We start from the raw sequence: 16329 nt of genomic DNA, 5'->3' as shown, positions 1-16329 counted from the left end.
AGTAGCAATGTGTTTGTTGGAATAAAAGAGTTAGTTGGAGATGATTGTGAGGAAGCGGAACAAAAAAATATCTCTCAGCAAAAAAAATGAAACTTCTCTTTGATGCTTTATACGAGAGTTTATGGCATTTGCTTGCGTTGATTAATAAGTCTTGTCTCCGCCGCTGAGGCAGTTCCCTCTCAGCGCAACCGAGAAAAAAAGTCGACTTCGCTGAGACGGTATAATTTTTCTTTATTGCGGCGTTGACCGGGCAGCATTTTTCGGGGTTTACTATATTTTGGATATTTTGCATCTTTCTTCTTGGAATATGCATCTATGTGAGAACTCTTTTCTTTTTTGTTTCTTTTGGTTCTCGAAGAGAGGGGACCGGTGACGGGAAAGATGAACTCCATGCATCCTAGATAGATGCAAAGAGGAAATGGTCAGTTTCATAAACTCATACAGGGCTATACGATTTAGCAGGATCATGTGAAAGAAAGGGAAAGAAAAAAACACAAATGCGGCGAATTCTTCTATTCTTTTTGTCCTAATAATTTTGTTTTTCAGTTTTTTTGTAAATGTTTTCTCCTTTTCTTCGTCTTCTTTTCTTGTTCTTTTCACGAACTGTAACTGCTGTATTAGTGCTACCAAGAGCTTCTCTTTCTACTTTTTCGATTCAATTTGGAGTTTTAGTTTTCTTTTAGTTATAATTGAGTTTGAATGCTTCAACTTTTTATCCAATTGTGCATGTATTTGCTGGGACTAGCGAGATCTTATTTTATGACTTTCTGTTTCTGAACTTAACGGATAAGTGATTCCGAATTAGTTACCAGTATGGATTCATTTCTTGGTGTGAGGGTCTCCTCTAGCTTCTCAATATTAACAGATTCATAAATGCAAGTCATATGGCTTGAATCGCCGTCCAAGGTGCAGCCCTGGTTAGCGTTGATGCTGTCTACTTATGCTTATGTTTTCGCTGACTCGTTTTCTAAGGTACCTAGGCAGACGGCAATCGGATCCACTAATTGTGTTGCCTGACGGTTAAGTCGTGATGTAGCGCTCGTATCGCAAAATTCTACGGATGACGTAGCCTGTATGAATATTATTATCCGCATTTTGAATGTTATATACGGTCCATGATTGGCAGATGTTGACTACCCCTCTGAAACGTAGCATTCTAGGATTTATACGTTCTGTTTGTGAAACAACTGGTTTTCCTTTTTTCCTATCTTTTGGTGACTACGATTGTTGATTGTTGATTGTTAAGAGGTGCTATCGTCGCACTAACTTCGCTGAAACTCTGAATCCCCGCATCGGAAAGTTGATATAGCCGTTGAAGACGAGAGAGGCATAAGGCACTGGCAACTTATAAACTGGGCAGCTGAGAAAGTCAAAATGGCGTCGACTAATAAGCAATGGATTTCTAAGCTGGATGGGGTTGATAAGCTGGAGTTTACGGAGGGAGAGGTACCTGTGCCGAAGGAGGGAGAGGTGTTGGTCAAGATTCATACTGTGAGCTTGAATTATCGGGATATTGAAGGTACGTTGAGAGTAGTGCTTCTGCTTCGCCGGATCTGGTATATGGTGATCAGATACGCGTTGGAAACGCTCGCTTCTAACTCGGTTGTAGTCTGCGAAGGCCAATATAGTCATCACTTGAATCCGGACGACTTCAACGCCGGCATCGTTCCCTGCTCTGACATGTGCGGCACCGTTGTGGAAAGTAAATCACCGCTCCTCAACAAGGGCACTCGCGTCATGTCCATTTTTGCTCAGGCTCATCTTTCCGGAGCGCTCAAGCCGTCCGACTTGGCTACGGGACTGGGCCTGCCTCTGCCTGGAGTGTTGACCGAGTACCGGTGTTTCGATGCAAAGACGCTGGTCAAAGTGCCCAAGTACTTGACCGATGAGGAGGCCAGTTGTCTGCCCATTGCGAGTGTGACGGCGTGGATGGCGCTGAACTGGATGAGGCCTATTGGCAAGGCGTTCCAAGCGGTGGAGATTTACGGCCAGGATCCGGAGGAGAAGAAGGTCGAGACGGTGTTGCTGCAGGGTACGGGAGGAGTGAGCATTGCGGGACTGCAGATTGCAAAGGCGGCTGGTTTAAAGGCCATCATCACGTCGTCGTCGGATGAAAAGCTCGAGGAGGCGAAGAAGCTCGGCGCGGATCATACGATCAACTACCGCACGTACTGGGAGTGGCAGGATCGCGTGTTGGAGGCCACTGAGGGCAATGGCGCAGACTATATCCTTGAAGTGGGCGGTGCGAAGACACTGCGCAAAAGCTTTGAGAGCGTTTCCTTTGGCGGGACGATTAGCTGCATTGGTTACGTGTCTGGCAAAGAGGATAACGATGACGACAAGGACAAGGCGTCGAGCTGGAACAAGCTGAACGTGAATGTGCTGGCGCTGCGGAAGAATGTTACGCTGAAGGGGCTGATCAATGGTGGCAAGGATCGGTTTGAGGAGATGGTGAGGTTTTACGAGGACAAGGAGATACGACCGGTGGTGTGCAAGGTGTTTGGGCTGGAGGAGGCGAAGGAGGCGATGGGGTATGTGCAGGGGGGGAAGCACTTTGGCAAGGTTGTGATAAAGATTGCGTGATTTGGTTCTGGGCGAGTTTGTGAAGAAGAGCTTTGTTGATTAGTTTACATGTAGAACAAGACTGGCATGAAACTCCAAGGCATTCGTCTAATTACTTCCGCTTAGTTAACTGTGTATTGTGAAATGCTCTATTGGTAGGGATTTGCAGGCACAAGGTAGTATATAAGTCTTGGCGTTTACCTTATTTGGAGATTGTGAAAGTCTTTGCTCCGTATTGCAGCTACAGATGGGTTTGGGTCGTCATAGATGTGGCGAGGTATAGCATTCTAGCCTCGTCCCTTGGATGACTGGGATGAGTAGAGGGGAAAGTCGTCCTGAGTGCTGCTAAGCCACATGCTCATGTGAATTTTTTAATGTACTGTACATGTAGTTGATTGCATCCATGTAAGACGTGGTTGCCTGTTTCTCGATTTTTGCTTGATTTGTATAATGCTCTTTTTCGCCCTTGATTTAGTCCTAGCAGGCTGACCTTGCGTATATGTAACCCTGGCCGATCCTTTAAATCGTATTATGCGGGGCCAGCGCTTGGCAGTGGTGGCATATGATTATGTGGAAAAGATGCCCTTTTGGGAGCTGTTGCATGCAGCAGAGAGAGTGCTCCAAAACTCGACAAATCGGTGTCAGCTGGCGGAAGAGATGGCCGAAGTGGGTGTCTATGCTGCAGGTTATGACTTAATTTGTAAACATTAATTCCACGAATGTGATGCTGCGAGGCCAGGTTAAACCCCGTCGGGGTTGTATTGCATAGCACATATGATGTAATTCGCAATATGTAAAAAAGATACTGCTTCCAGGTAGAGAGCTTTCGCCTGTTTGAAGCTGCCAGCGAGCATCTGACAAGCAACTGAGTTATCATTAATAGCCACTCATATATCTTAGGACGGGAACGTGCCTGGTTTTCATACTCAGAATTACTCTATCTATTAAGCTGATGGCTCTTTTCAGAAAATATGGTGCAGCAAACGATATACTTTCACATAGGGGCCTGCTTTTGAGACTTGTGATGATCCTTCATAACTAGCTTGATGCTGTGTAACATGAAATCTTGAATTATTATCATGCTAAAGTGGTTCCTCTTCTAGGACTGGGTGTCGCAAAAAGGGCTCTGCAGCACTGTGCCCATGTAATCCTCTATACGGACAACCCAAGCTCTGCGCCGGCTCATGCGAGTTCGTTATTGGACATGCCAATATACTGCGAGCACTAGTTCTCGTTTTGGACCGGGAATCATTGATATGATACCTCCCGCTGTCCGAAAACTGTCCGGAAGCGTTACCTTGGAGACGAGGTCTTCATAGTAATTACCATATCGGGCATATGGTCAAGGTTAAATCCTGCGGTCCAGTCTATTGGGTGCAAATCTACTATATTATCGCGTGAAAGCCAAGCCAACCCCTTGAGAAGCGACTAATCCCTTTTTTGCCGAATATGTAGGCGACTAGAGTGAATAATGTTATTAGTAACGAGTTCTGAGAGAAACGGTTTACATAAATGACGTGCTCCCTCGCACTTTCAAAGATAAGAATATGGCTTAGTCCATGACATGGAGTTATTGCGATTTATTGTCTTTTTCTGATAAAAATGGCATCAACAATCTTGTACCAAGCTCTCATAGCTCTAATAAGCTTCGCCATTTACCACCAGCTATTCCGCAGCAAGAAGAAGAATCTACCACCTGGGCCAAAAGGATTGCCCATCGTCGGCAATGTTCTCGATCTACCTCCCAAAGGCGTCCCCGACTACATACACTGGAAATCAGTGACGGACAAATATGGGCCGATTGCCTCTGTCACGATCATGGGGCGGCATCTGATTTTCATTGCCGACAAACAAGATGCACAGGAAATTCTCGACAAGAAGAGTTCCGCCTCGTCTGGGCGCCCTGCTTTCGAATTTAGCAAATATTCAGGCTTTGGGAAGATGATCCCTATCCATCAACAGACTAGAGAGTTCAAGGTTCATCGGAAGTTTATGCATAAAGGTCTTGGAACCAAGCTCATAGTGAGCAAGCATGCGGATATTCTGGAACTACACACTGGATTGCTACTGCAGGATACGCTAAAGGCACCCGAGCAGATCCTTCGGCATCTAGAAATGTGAGCATCAAGTCTTTTATTTTTTTTTTCATCGTGGACCCGAGCCCAATAGCAAACCACGAGCTGTATGTCTGTAATTCTACCAGCTAACTCATGTCCAGTCATGCAGATGCAGTCATGCTCAGAATCTTGTACGGCTATAATACCAGCCCTCATGGAGATGACCCTCTGGTAAAGTTGAGTGACCACGTGGTTGCCAACTTCTTCCGCGCTTGCGATGCCTTTGGAAGACTTATCGAGTATTTACCTGCGGTTAAGTGGCTTCCTGATGGACTTCCTGGCACAGCCTTCAAGGCTGAGGCCAGGCAGCACAACCGGAATGCTTCAGTCTATGCTGAAGAGCCTTATCAGTTCGCTCGGAGGCAATTAGCGAGCCACAAGAACACGACATCATTTATCGCGAGGCTTATTCAAGAGCACACTACAGACGCTGGGGAGCTCAATGAAGCTGACGCGCATGCCATCAAGTGGTCAGCTGCAGGCTTGCAAGTTGGTGGTTCGGAAACCACCGTCACAGTGACTAGGACCTTCATCCTGGCGGCCATCATGTTCCCGGAAATTCAACAAAAGGCGCGGGAAGAAGTCGATCGAGTGACTGGCGGTACTCGTCTGCCTGTTCTTGCCGACCAGGAGCAGATGCCCTATATCAGCGCCATATTCGCCGAAGCTCTTCGGTTTTTTCCAACAGCGCCGTTGGGCTTCCCCCATGCTATGTCAGAAGACATGACATACAAGGGCTATGACTTACCCAAGGGATCGATTCTTTTGCCGGAGATTTTTGAGTTCTGCCATGACCCTTCGATTTATAGAGACCCTTATAAGTTTGATCCAGATCGCTTTCTCGAGCCGCGGAATGAGCCGAGTCCGTTTTGGACCGTCTTTGGGTTTGGACGTAGGATATGCCCCGGGCGACATCTTGCGGACGCGACTTTGTTTCTCAATATTGCTTGTCTGGTGGCTTTTTTCGACTTGAGCAAAATTGTTGATGAGCAGGGCAATGTGATGGAACCAAAGGTTGAGCTTGACCCTGTGAGAAGCGCTGTTGCAAAGGTGGCGCCGTTTCCATTCAAAGTTACGGTGCGGAGCGAGAAACATGCGGAGTTGCTCAGGGACTTGGAAAAGAATTATCCAGCTGAGGAGGGAGATGCGAGTTTATTAGGCGATCTGACGCTGCCCTAAAAGATTGTAGTTTAGAGGATCGTATTCAACAACGGGGTGTTGCACAGGAAATCGCCATAGACTAGGTGACTGTCTTGTCGTATTTTAAATTTTAGTATTTCTATTTCTAGCGTTAAATACTGCTAAACCGCCCTTTTACTAACTGAATACGATATCTTCCCTGCTAATATCCGATTGTCATATGCGTGTCATTTCAATACTAACCTTGACGCTGGGGCCAACTACTGTACCAACATCCAACGGCCAACAGCATGAGCCTTTTGGTATGCTTCTATCAATTTGAATTCTTGTCTAACACCCCACGCGACTCTCCTTGAGCCTCAATGCTTGTTAGGCTAGCACTCGTGTCTGAATTCTTTACACGGCGTAACTCATCTTATTTATTCTTCTACACTTGTTTATCAGTACTATGATGGAAAACTCTTACGAGGCCATCACCCAAAGTCTATTGAAATATGAAACAAGCTTGCCGCCCCCTTATCAAGAAGAGGGCGACCGTCTGTCTTCAGCACAACAAGCGCCATCGTTATTCTACCGCAATTCCCTTCACTGATGATAATACAAGCCGGATGGTCAAAATCGTTCACAATAAAAGATGCGCCTTCGAATGAAATCCTGTACCTAGCAGAATTTCACCCTTTCGGATGGTTCTGTCCCAAGCCACTCGGCGCGAGAGGAGGCTTCATTTTACACAATGGAGTCACTCGTAAAGATCCCGTTCTTGCCGCAACTGGCGATGTTACTGTCTTTGAGCAACGAGTCAATCCTTTCAGTAACGAGAGTAAGATTTTGCTGCCACCCCTGCCTAAGAAAGATAATGTCAAGGCATCGACAACAGTTGGCGAAACTGTGACGATGATTGGGAAATCCACGATAAACAACGGCGTTGCGTTTCGATTTTCCATTGTAGCTGGACGTAATATGAGGAGGGAAAGATTGGAATAGAGAAGTGTTGGTGAAGGTGGCAGTGGAAGAGTTGCGTGGGAGTTGACGAGACTTCCCAGGGCTTCGCGAAGAATTCCTCCAGAAGGGGAAATAATTGCGAAGCTCTCGTGGCTACCCGCTTCTTTGGTGAATGTGGTCAACCCAATGAGTGCCAAGCCAATCTTTACACTTCAGCTGATGAATAGCCTGGAATCTAGCCTGTTGGGTGAGCGCTGCGTTCTTACTGTGGTTATGAGCGCGCTGAGACTATGGCACTTGCGGATAAAGGGAAAAGATAAAAGGTCCTACATTAGGATTGGAGAGAAGTCGCGGGGTGGATGATCCTTTCACAGGTTTTGAGAACACATGCAATACGGAAAAGCTTTTCCTCTTATAGGTGGAGGAAGGAAGTGCCGTATATGCAAGCGTTCGAAGACCCAGCAAAGACGGGCGATGGTACTTCCAGATCAACTAGGCGTTGATACTAGATATATAGACAATTGCTAAACTCTCTTGATGATTCACTGGAGGCTTTTGGAACAAAGCTAACGCCTAAAGTCTCAGATAATTTGAATATTGATTGAATCAACATCTTGAATCTTGCACATCTACGAAGCTATAACACAGTAGTTCATGCAGTGGAAAACTGCTCACTACCAAAGCTACCCGTCAAGTCCATTGTCAACTCATTTTTAGCCACAATATCGGATTTCCGAGCCACCAACTCTTCAACATCCCAGTTAGCACATATAACCCTCCCACTAAGAAACTCGGATCGTGCTCGATCTGCAGCCACCCAAGTACATAGACCACCCGTTAATTCCGGGCTATCGAGATCGAAGTCTGTGAAGTCTGCATTCATATCCGTCTCTACAAGTCCGGGATGAATGCTCACAACTGTGAGAGTGCCTTTGTAAGCCGCATTGAGGTGGGTACACCACTGCTGGCTGGCGAGTTTGCTGACGCTATAAGGAGCAGTAACGGGGAAAACGAGCCATGCTCCCGAGGTGCTGATATTGATGATTGTTGCTGGCGACGTAGGCGTGGGAAGAGATGATATGAAGTATTTGGTTAGGATGAAGAACCCCTTGACGTTGATTTCCTATAACAAGACCGATAACAAGGATCTATTAGTCTCGCATGTCAACTAGCTTTTCGAACAGATAGGCGACTCACAAAGTTTGACCACCACTCATCGACAGCTGCTTCATGAAGGACTGGGCCACCCCCATTCGTAGCGGCATTTACTGCGGCATTGGCCACCAATATGTCTGCAGCACGGCCGAATCGCTCTCGAATACTGGTGTATAGTTGTTTCACAGCAGCCTCGTCCGTGATATCCAATGCCACGAGTAGTATTTCGATTTGGGGATTAATCCGATGAACTTCGGTTTCCACTTCTTTCAGCTTGGCCTCATCGCGCGCAACAAGGACTAAGCCATGGACTCCTGCCTTGGCCAGCGAGGGCACAATTCCCTAAGAATGATACCATATGAGTGTGATGATCTATTGAGATGGGAAGCCTAATGGTTACGAACCCTGGCACCAATACCGCGACTTGCGCCTGTTATGATGGCAATCTTCCCAGCAAGAGAATTAGCAGGGCTGGATGGGTCGATAGCTGGATAAACGTCTTGAAATATTTTCCTAGTATACTGCAAAGTCTTGACGAAATAGTCTTTCGGAAGAGACCCCATGATGTTGCTGAGTATTGTCCGTGATGTGGACAAAAGCACGAATGAGTATACCAGACAATTCAATGCGAGTCAGTGACGATACTGCCTTTACTTTTCCATTTAGCAGTTTATGTACTCATCGTCGGAAAAGGTCCCCCTTATCAGACCTTGTTGTTCTGATTGGGAATAACTGGCAACGTCCTTAGTATGCTCCACCCGGATAAGTTGCACGCTATGCTTAATAATTGACCTATATATCCTGTCTCGTATCCTGCCTCGAGGATTACAAATGAGAAGGCCGACGGCATATTTGTCATGATTAACAAGAGCTTGATAAGTTTAGATCCTAATGAGAAACTGAAGAGAAAGATGAGATTCATGCGCAAGTTGAAAGATTTGGTTGGTTTTCACTGTAGCAAATCCCATTGAGTGGCTACTTGTCATGATAACTCAAAGACGCAAAATGGCCTGCAAGTCCCTAGTGATCTAATAATCATGAAATCGAAGATGGCCAATGACTTCTGCTTAAAATTTTTTTAGAATTGTAGCTCTGTCTTCGATCAAATCATCTACTTGAATACAATGTGCAATTAGCATTAAAGCAAATTTACCACCTAATTGTGTAGGCTACCTTGACCCACATGGCCTGGATGAATTGATGCTATCAGAAAGACCATTCATAAAGAGCATGCTTCAGATAAAGTATGCATCTGTTGACTAGATCTTCCCAAGACGTACTCTTTTTAATCTGAACTTTCTAATTCGGATCATAGTGTGTAATTACGCTGTGTCGTTGTTTGTAAATCAGTGGAGTGTGCTATTGGGTAATCTTTACGCTCGTGACACATATCCCCCAAGCAATTTGGAACGTCCTAATATATGAACCCTCGTATTCGTCCTTCAAGCTATCTTATGAGCTTTATACGGCGCTCAGAAACAGGCCATCATGCCTGCGAATTCGTGAAAAGACAGCCTTGAAGAACCGATGGTTCACTAGACCCTGCTAAACTATAACTGACACTTTCATTGCTAAAATACGGAAAATTGCAAACCTTACCACTGTCTCGGGACGGCCTACATGTTCCGGCCAGGTGGCAAGCGTGTGGGTATCACCATGACGGAACTGTTGTACCCGCGCAGTTGGTTACCTACAGTATGCAATGTGGCAAAGAGGTGCCATCATCTGGATGGTCTAGCATGATACAGCATTCAGTACATGCACTGCTGGCAGTCGGAGAAGAAAAGCTTCTGTTAGCATGATATATCTAGAACGCACCGTTGATAGTATCAGAACACTTCGAGACGTGAATAGCAGAAACAATGGAAGCAAGACGCATATGAGAGATAGAAGATGAGAACATGGAATACGCTATTTAGTCTTGGCGTTTTACCTTGGAATGACCCATGCACTGCGTAAATCACAAATCCTCGCAGATACCCTTGCAAGTATATAAGACACAGATAGGCACACCACAACCGTTCAATCACGATCAAATCAGCCTCAAATCATGCTTTTTGATCACCGAAGCAGCCACACCGTCCAGCGTCCCGTGATCGCCACCAATCATCATACAGCGCAATGAATACCACCCTTGCCTAGAGACGGCATGGCTTTCGACCCCTGTGGCAAATACCAGGAGAAAGGGATAAGTCAATAGCACTACTACGAGGCCTGACTCAGTTGTGTCGCACAAGTCAGCGTGCCTTGGGAGCCTGGGAGCGTAGTGTTTGTGTCACATAGCAATATCCGAGCGTCGGTGAGTAGGGTAGCGTTTAATGAATAGAAGAAAAGCAGAAGATATTTTCCCAACAATATAAGTGACTTTCTAATGTGAGAGGTTGACTTCTGTGCTTGAGCTGATTATGTTGATTCTACGATCGTATGCATAAGAGCCGGCTGTCGGCAAGAATTAACATCGTGCACTAATATAAATTACGGCCAGCCAGCCACCGAAATGGAAAAAGCAAAGTGCGGCTGATCGCCCTCGTCCCAGATTCGGGCTAGTAGTTGAGCCAAAGCGTCAAGGGAGAGCGGCTTTTCGATTGCGGGGATCGGCTGTATGGAGCGATGCCAGATAGTACAAGATCCCTGCTGCCCCAAAGCATTCAGCTCTTGAGATTTTGCAAGCTTGCTTGAGAGTTGTATATGAGTATGGGTAGTATCAATACGTATCAGCCTCAGCTATACCAGGTTGTCAACAGTACACTATCATTGTGCCCATCAAGGTTACAGATGCTGGCAACAGAATGCTCTTTCATATACGCCAATGTCTCACGCCCTTCACCTGACCTCTCTCGGTAATGCTACGTGATGCCAAGTCTGACTTTTCCCTGTTCTTATTCCTTGTCACACACCACCTATTTTCTTTTTCTTGCCCTGGATCGCAGTCCATCCGTGAGACATGGTTTAGATGATCCCATCTCCTGCGTAGCTGATTCCAGGTAGCCGTCTCTTGGACCTGAACTGTCAGGCTGCGGCTGATGGCCCCTTGCATCCTTTGCCCTGGAAAAATGCCTTAGTTCGGTGTAATTTCCTGCTAGCTGCGCTGAGAAGAGGGAAAAAGAAGCTTTATAGTATAACTGGCAGATAACTTTTCTTCTTTCTCAGCCGCACAGGCGCTGTCCAAAATGATAGCCGCTTGGACCTGGTAATAATGCCAAGGTGATGGAGTAATTATGTCTCTCAGTCTCAACCAATCTATTAACTGGATGTGACACAGCATATATTAGCTCAGCGATCAGCAAGATTGGAGTCGATTAGCTCTACAAGAAGAGAGACAGCAGGCTGTTCTATGGTAGAAGAGAGATAAATGATGGTTCGCCGTCAATGAGGTCTTATAACACGAGACTCATACCTCCCTTCACATCACTCCACAGCCCACAATCCATTATTACCTGCGTGATACTGCCCTCAGTCGATATTTCATAGTCTGCCGTCCTTGACTTTTCTCTTTTCGTCATTCAAATTCCTAAGCCATAGTCGTCGATATAATGGATGGGCTCTCTGTATATACGCTCCCACCGAGCCCTGCCAATTGGGATAGGCTTGGTGTGTTTTACATATCTTGGTGCGCATCATGGACGACCACGCTCATTGCCGGCATGGCTTTCTGCTGGTACAACCGAAATCTGCCCATTCTGAAGATTCGTGGACTGCCGTTGTCCTTTTTCGCAATTGGGTTTCTGCACATGTATTGGATTCTGGCGCAGCTGGTGTATCCCATCGGCCAAACCATGCCACTAGTCCTCGCATATGACATCCAGTACTTCTTCATGGGCCTCTGGTTTCCCTTGGGAGTGGCATTGTTCCACGCATCCAATCTTCGTTTTCTTCACGTGGCGAGGCTTCAGAAACAGTTTACTGGTCCAGCTCGTCGAGTCGAATCGGGCTGCAATGGCGCAAAAACCTCATGGCTTTGCCGCCTCAGAAACATGGATCATACAACGCGATCGATTATGTTCATCGCTCTTGGAATGGTCATCCAGGTGCGTTTGTCTGAGACTCCGCGCGTTAACAACGCGAGATGACGATGATGATTTGCATGCTGAGTGATACTATCTCTAGGTCTTGCTCACGGTCGGTATGTGGCTAGCCTGCCGAAAATACCATCCAACGTATGGCATTCCTGGTACCGAACTCCGCGGTGAAACACTCCTTGAGCAACTTGTGGACTTGAGTCGAGGGTGGGAATGGTGGCCGTCGGTTCTATGGCAGGTCATTTGGACTTGGATTGTACGTAGAGTTCAGGCCCTTGAGAAGCGAAATCGTGACTGACTTCTTCCAAGGTTGCACCTATTCTTCTGTGGCGCGCTTGGGGGATTCGCGATACCATGGGATGGCGGGCACAAACCATCGGCTGCTGCATTTCCAAGTAAGTCTCGACTTGTCGCGATGATATGATAAAAGCTAACACTCTAACGCAGTCTCCATGCGACACCAATGTTCTTGGTCGCGCTGTATGCTCCTGTCTTCCAGAAGGTCAATAAAGTTTTTACTCCGAGTCAATGGTAAGCATTTCGCAAATCAGCTCTTCCTTCAGTCCATTATAGGTACTGACTAGGCATGGAACCAGGATCCATCTCTCCATTTTTATGTTTGAAATCTTCACCGTTTTCGTTCCCGCTTTCCAAGTCGTCAAGTTTTGGATCCAGAAGAGAAAAACTACCCGCTCGAACGAGAAATGGGACAGTCCTCTCCAAACTACGGGTCTGACGCTGTCACCTCAAGCGGAACCCTTTACCCCTTCGTCTTCGTCGACGGAGCACTGGATCTTCCCAACCGCTACTTTGACGAAGAAGAGTAAACCTCTGGACATCTTTAGCGAAGACTTGGGCGATCGCCTGCTGACAATGAGCGCCCTCGAATACGTTCTCAGCGAAAATCCTCAACCACTTCAAGAATTCTCTGCTCTGAGAGATTTTTCGGGAGAAAATATTGCCTTCTTAACAAGTGTAGCAAAATGGAGGTCATGCTGGGCTACACAGAGCGCTGATGATCAGAAACGAAAGATGTATAGCGACGCACTGGAGATCTACATCGACTATATTAGCCCAAGAGATGCTGAGTTCCCCTTGAACTTATCTTTTGCCGAGATTAAGCGCGTCGAACGCATCTTTGAAGCAGCCGCACGAAGTGTCTGTGGAGAGCAAACACCAATCTCACCTACATCGTTCGATATTGAGATTGCTCCTTTCAGCTGCTGCGAGGCTAGTTCTCCCGTCGAGCTAAGCGATCGAAACGCCTCCAGGATACATTATGAGGGCGAGATCCCTGAAGAGTTTGGTTTAACGGTGTTTGATAGCATCCAAGCCCATATCAAGTATCTCGTTTTGACCAATACGTGGCCGAGGTTTGTGGACGAGATGCAGGCCAAGCGACGACAATCATGCGAGACGGCGAATAGCGAAGGGACCTGGAAATCTGGATCGACTATTACAAATAGGATCGCCCATTTGGTCCGCCAAATTTTCTAGAGAAAGATAATGCACGCAAGTGCTTGAGCGAAATAATTGAGGAGTTAAGAGGAAATGCCCATGTGCAGCCAAGGATTTACATAATTATACATGAGAAATACTATTTACCCATACTACTAAGGAATTAATAACAAAGATGCGCATGCTCCTATCTTTCGCAAAGAGTATAGGGCTTGATACACGTAAATCGGGCGACGTATAAGCTCAGCCCAGTATCATTAAGCGTAATAGTATATGCAAGGGCGAAGTGCTAATTTGTTCAACTGTTCCTGAACAGGCGTTTTTACCGATGAAATCCTTGTATGACGTAGCGGCAAATTAAATCGCCGGTCAGCGGCTGCGTTATTCTCCTTTTTTCCGCTTGTGATTCCATTGTTGTGGATATGCGCCAGCTTAGACAAGGGGGACCAATGTCTCGTTGTAGTTAAGTCGCAAAGTTGACCTATCCCAGCTTACGAAAGAAATTGAAAAAGAGGTTCAATAATGCGAGAGGCATTAGACTTACACGGCAACATTGAGTTGGAAGACGCTTTTGATCTCGTAAGCAGCAAAGCACCTAACCGTAGTTATCATCAAAGACTAGCTTTATCAAGCGATTACCAATTGAATATAATTACTAGGGAGTTGAAGAAAGTTGATGCACGTTGCTGAGAGAGACGTTGTGTTAAAATTTATAAGTATGGTGACTATGAACGAACAATTGTGACACTTTTATCTCTTTACAATTATCTGCAGTCGACTTGAGAGTTCTCATCTGCCTTCTTTAACATCATGCTCTTCAACCGGTTAATTCCCGTTTTCGCTGCGGCGGTTCAAGCACTGCCGCAGCCAGCCTCAGCTAGTTGCCGAGATATTCAGATCCCGATTACCGTGTCAACGCCTCGATTCATTTTGGCAACGTCGCTCAAAGATGATTGGGATGCTGCCGCGCTAAGTCTCAACTTGACTCGTCGAGATTTCAGTAAGGCGAGCGATCCTCTTCCCATTAGTGGATCCACTGCGGCTGCTGTGAAGAGCACTTACACCGTGGGTGCGACGTTGTGCGGCAATGGAGGACCGACATTGGTACTTACACACGGAATCATTGAATCTAAGCTGTAAGTGCATACATTTATTCATGATGAGAAATATTATAGAGAAGAGCTGTTCTGATCTCCCTGCTACAGTTACTGGCGACCCAACTTTCCAGGGAGTGAAAAGTACAACTTTGTTGATGCTGCTATTGCTCAGGGCTATTCAGTCCTCAGCTATGACCGCATTGGCGTTGGATCATCACCAAAGTAAGTTAAAACTTCAAAAATTGCTGCAAGAAAAAAAATTGTTAAATACTCACATGGTTACAACAGAGTCAACTCGTTCACAGATGCACAATTCCAAGTCGAAGTTGCCGTGCTAGAGGGTCTCGTCAACTATGCCAAAACCAAAGCCCATGCTAGCAAGGTTGCCCTCGTCGGCCACAGTTATGGCTCCTACATCTCTTCCGCAGCGGCCACTCATGTCGCCGTCGATGGCCTCGTATTGACCGGCTTCAGTGGCACTTTTGACTACTTCCCCCCTTTCATTGCTGGTGCCGGCTTCCGCATCGCCAAGTTGCAGAACCCTGCGCGATGGGGGCAGCTGGATTCTGGATACATCACCAGCTCGGATTTGTATGCCGAGACGTATGTCTACTATGCGGCTCCGTACTTTGAGCACAGCGTTGCTGAGTGGACTTATAATGTTGCCAGCGAGCCGTTTGCGGTTGGCGAACTTCCCTCGCTGTTGGCTACCAATGTTAGCTACAGTGATATTAAGGCACCTGTCTTGGTTCTCCAGGGCCAGTTTGACGTTTCTGCCTGTGGTGGTAACTGTGTCGGTGTTGTAAATGGCACAAAGGACATATTCACCGGAGCTAAAGTCCTTGAGTATGTTGACAATTTGCCAGCGGGGTGAGTACTTTGATCCGATTAATCCTTTGAAAAGAGCAAAGTCTAACTGCTTATTAGTCACAACCTCAACTTTCACAAGGTTGCCCCGCAAGCGTTCCAAAAAATCTTCAAGTTCTTGAAGGCGCAGGGTGTTTGAGTATGAGCTCTCAATGTGGCACAGAAAATTTGGTATCGGCCATGATGGGATATTTATTCGGTTCAATCATCTCTATATTACAAGCATATAATTATTGTTTAATCTTCTAGCTCTTGGCTGCTGCTTGCTGCCTCCGTTATCTTAGTTACAACGAGTGGCATATACTTCTCTGCTCGCGCAGACATAAAAACATACTATTAATTACTAAGAAGCAAACCGCTTCAATCGCTCCAGTTCTATAACGTGAGAATGTTCCTTACAACTTCCCTTCATCATTATTGTCCGGCTTCCCTCTGGTAGCACATTAGGGCTTCGACTTCATCAGGACATCCCAATAGTCAATATGTGACGACCCTCTAGGTACCCCTACTTCCACATACTCATACAAAACCTTAACCCAAGCCTTTAGTATATGAAGCCCTGAGCATCTTGCAATTAGTGCCTTAAGAAGTCGAAATCTCTCATCTTCGAGCATCTTCACCATGACCCCTAGCTGCTCCCAAGGAACTAGCTCGAACACAATATGGTTTGCTAGATCTGCATCTTCGACCGCGCCCCATCTCGAGTACGTTTGTTCTCATGTTGCTCAGCATACTCGGCACCGGCGGGTCAGCAGTACGAGCAGAAAAGGTATCCTGGCACTAGAATCTTCTCCTACCTTGGGAGACATTTCGCCACAGGGGACGCCGACCATCCACGTCACAGGGGTACGAAGACATTGCTGGGCCGTTCTTGGTCAGCGAAAAAGCGAGGTCGATGAGAAGAGGGTAGCAGGTTGGGATATGTTTGCGTGTTTCACTGCGAACACAATACACGTTGAGGTTGAATAGATT

General features: G+C 46.4%; 5 protein-coding genes across 5 annotated transcripts; 4 read left to right on the top strand and 1 right to left on the bottom strand.

Annotated features, from left to right (window-relative positions):
* Window positions 1–1374: 1374 nt before the first annotated feature.
* TGAM01_v208195 (hypothetical protein) lies at window positions 1375–2583 on the top strand (the record flags this gene model as incomplete). Its single annotated transcript, XM_018809291.1, has 2 exons — window positions 1375–1519; window positions 1610–2583. 2 exons carry the CDS (start codon window positions 1375–1377, stop codon window positions 2581–2583), a joined length of 1119 nt encoding a protein of 372 aa, XP_018657455.1.
* Window positions 2584–4164: 1581 nt separating this feature from the next.
* On the top strand, window positions 4165–5858 carry TGAM01_v208194 (hypothetical protein; the record flags this gene model as incomplete). Its single annotated transcript, XM_018809290.1, has 2 exons — window positions 4165–4679; window positions 4781–5858. 2 exons carry the CDS (start codon window positions 4165–4167, stop codon window positions 5856–5858), a joined length of 1593 nt encoding a protein of 530 aa, XP_018657454.1.
* A 1555-nt stretch (window positions 5859–7413) lies between these two features.
* TGAM01_v208193 (hypothetical protein) lies at window positions 7414–8479 on the bottom strand (the record flags this gene model as incomplete). Its single annotated transcript, XM_018809289.1, has 3 exons — window positions 7414–7884; window positions 7959–8258; window positions 8321–8479. 3 exons carry the CDS (start codon window positions 8477–8479, stop codon window positions 7414–7416), a joined length of 930 nt encoding a protein of 309 aa, XP_018657453.1.
* Window positions 8480–11560: 3081 nt separating this feature from the next.
* TGAM01_v208192 (hypothetical protein) lies at window positions 11561–13432 on the top strand (the record flags this gene model as incomplete). Its single annotated transcript, XM_018809288.2, has 5 exons — window positions 11561–11944; window positions 12024–12191; window positions 12245–12330; window positions 12383–12466; window positions 12532–13432. 5 exons carry the CDS (start codon window positions 11561–11563, stop codon window positions 13430–13432), a joined length of 1623 nt encoding a protein of 540 aa, XP_018657452.2.
* Window positions 13433–14203: 771 nt separating this feature from the next.
* TGAM01_v208191 (hypothetical protein) lies at window positions 14204–15496 on the top strand (the record flags this gene model as incomplete). The annotated part of the gene is made up of 4 exons (XM_018809287.1): window positions 14204–14529; window positions 14599–14712; window positions 14779–15360; window positions 15418–15496. The coding sequence occupies 4 exons, from the start codon at window positions 14204–14206 to the stop codon at window positions 15494–15496; spliced, it is 1101 nt and encodes a 366-aa protein (XP_018657451.1).
* Between the last annotated feature and the right edge of the window lie 833 nt (window positions 15497–16329).

The sequence above is a fragment of the Trichoderma gamsii genome (assembly GCF_001481775.2).
Source record: "Trichoderma gamsii strain T6085 chromosome Unknown Scaffold_33.2, whole genome shotgun sequence".
Taxonomy (NCBI): Eukaryota; Fungi; Ascomycota; class Sordariomycetes; order Hypocreales; family Hypocreaceae; genus Trichoderma; species Trichoderma gamsii.
The sequence above is the reverse complement of the archived record's forward strand: the minus strand, read 5'-3'. Positions and strand labels throughout refer to the sequence as shown.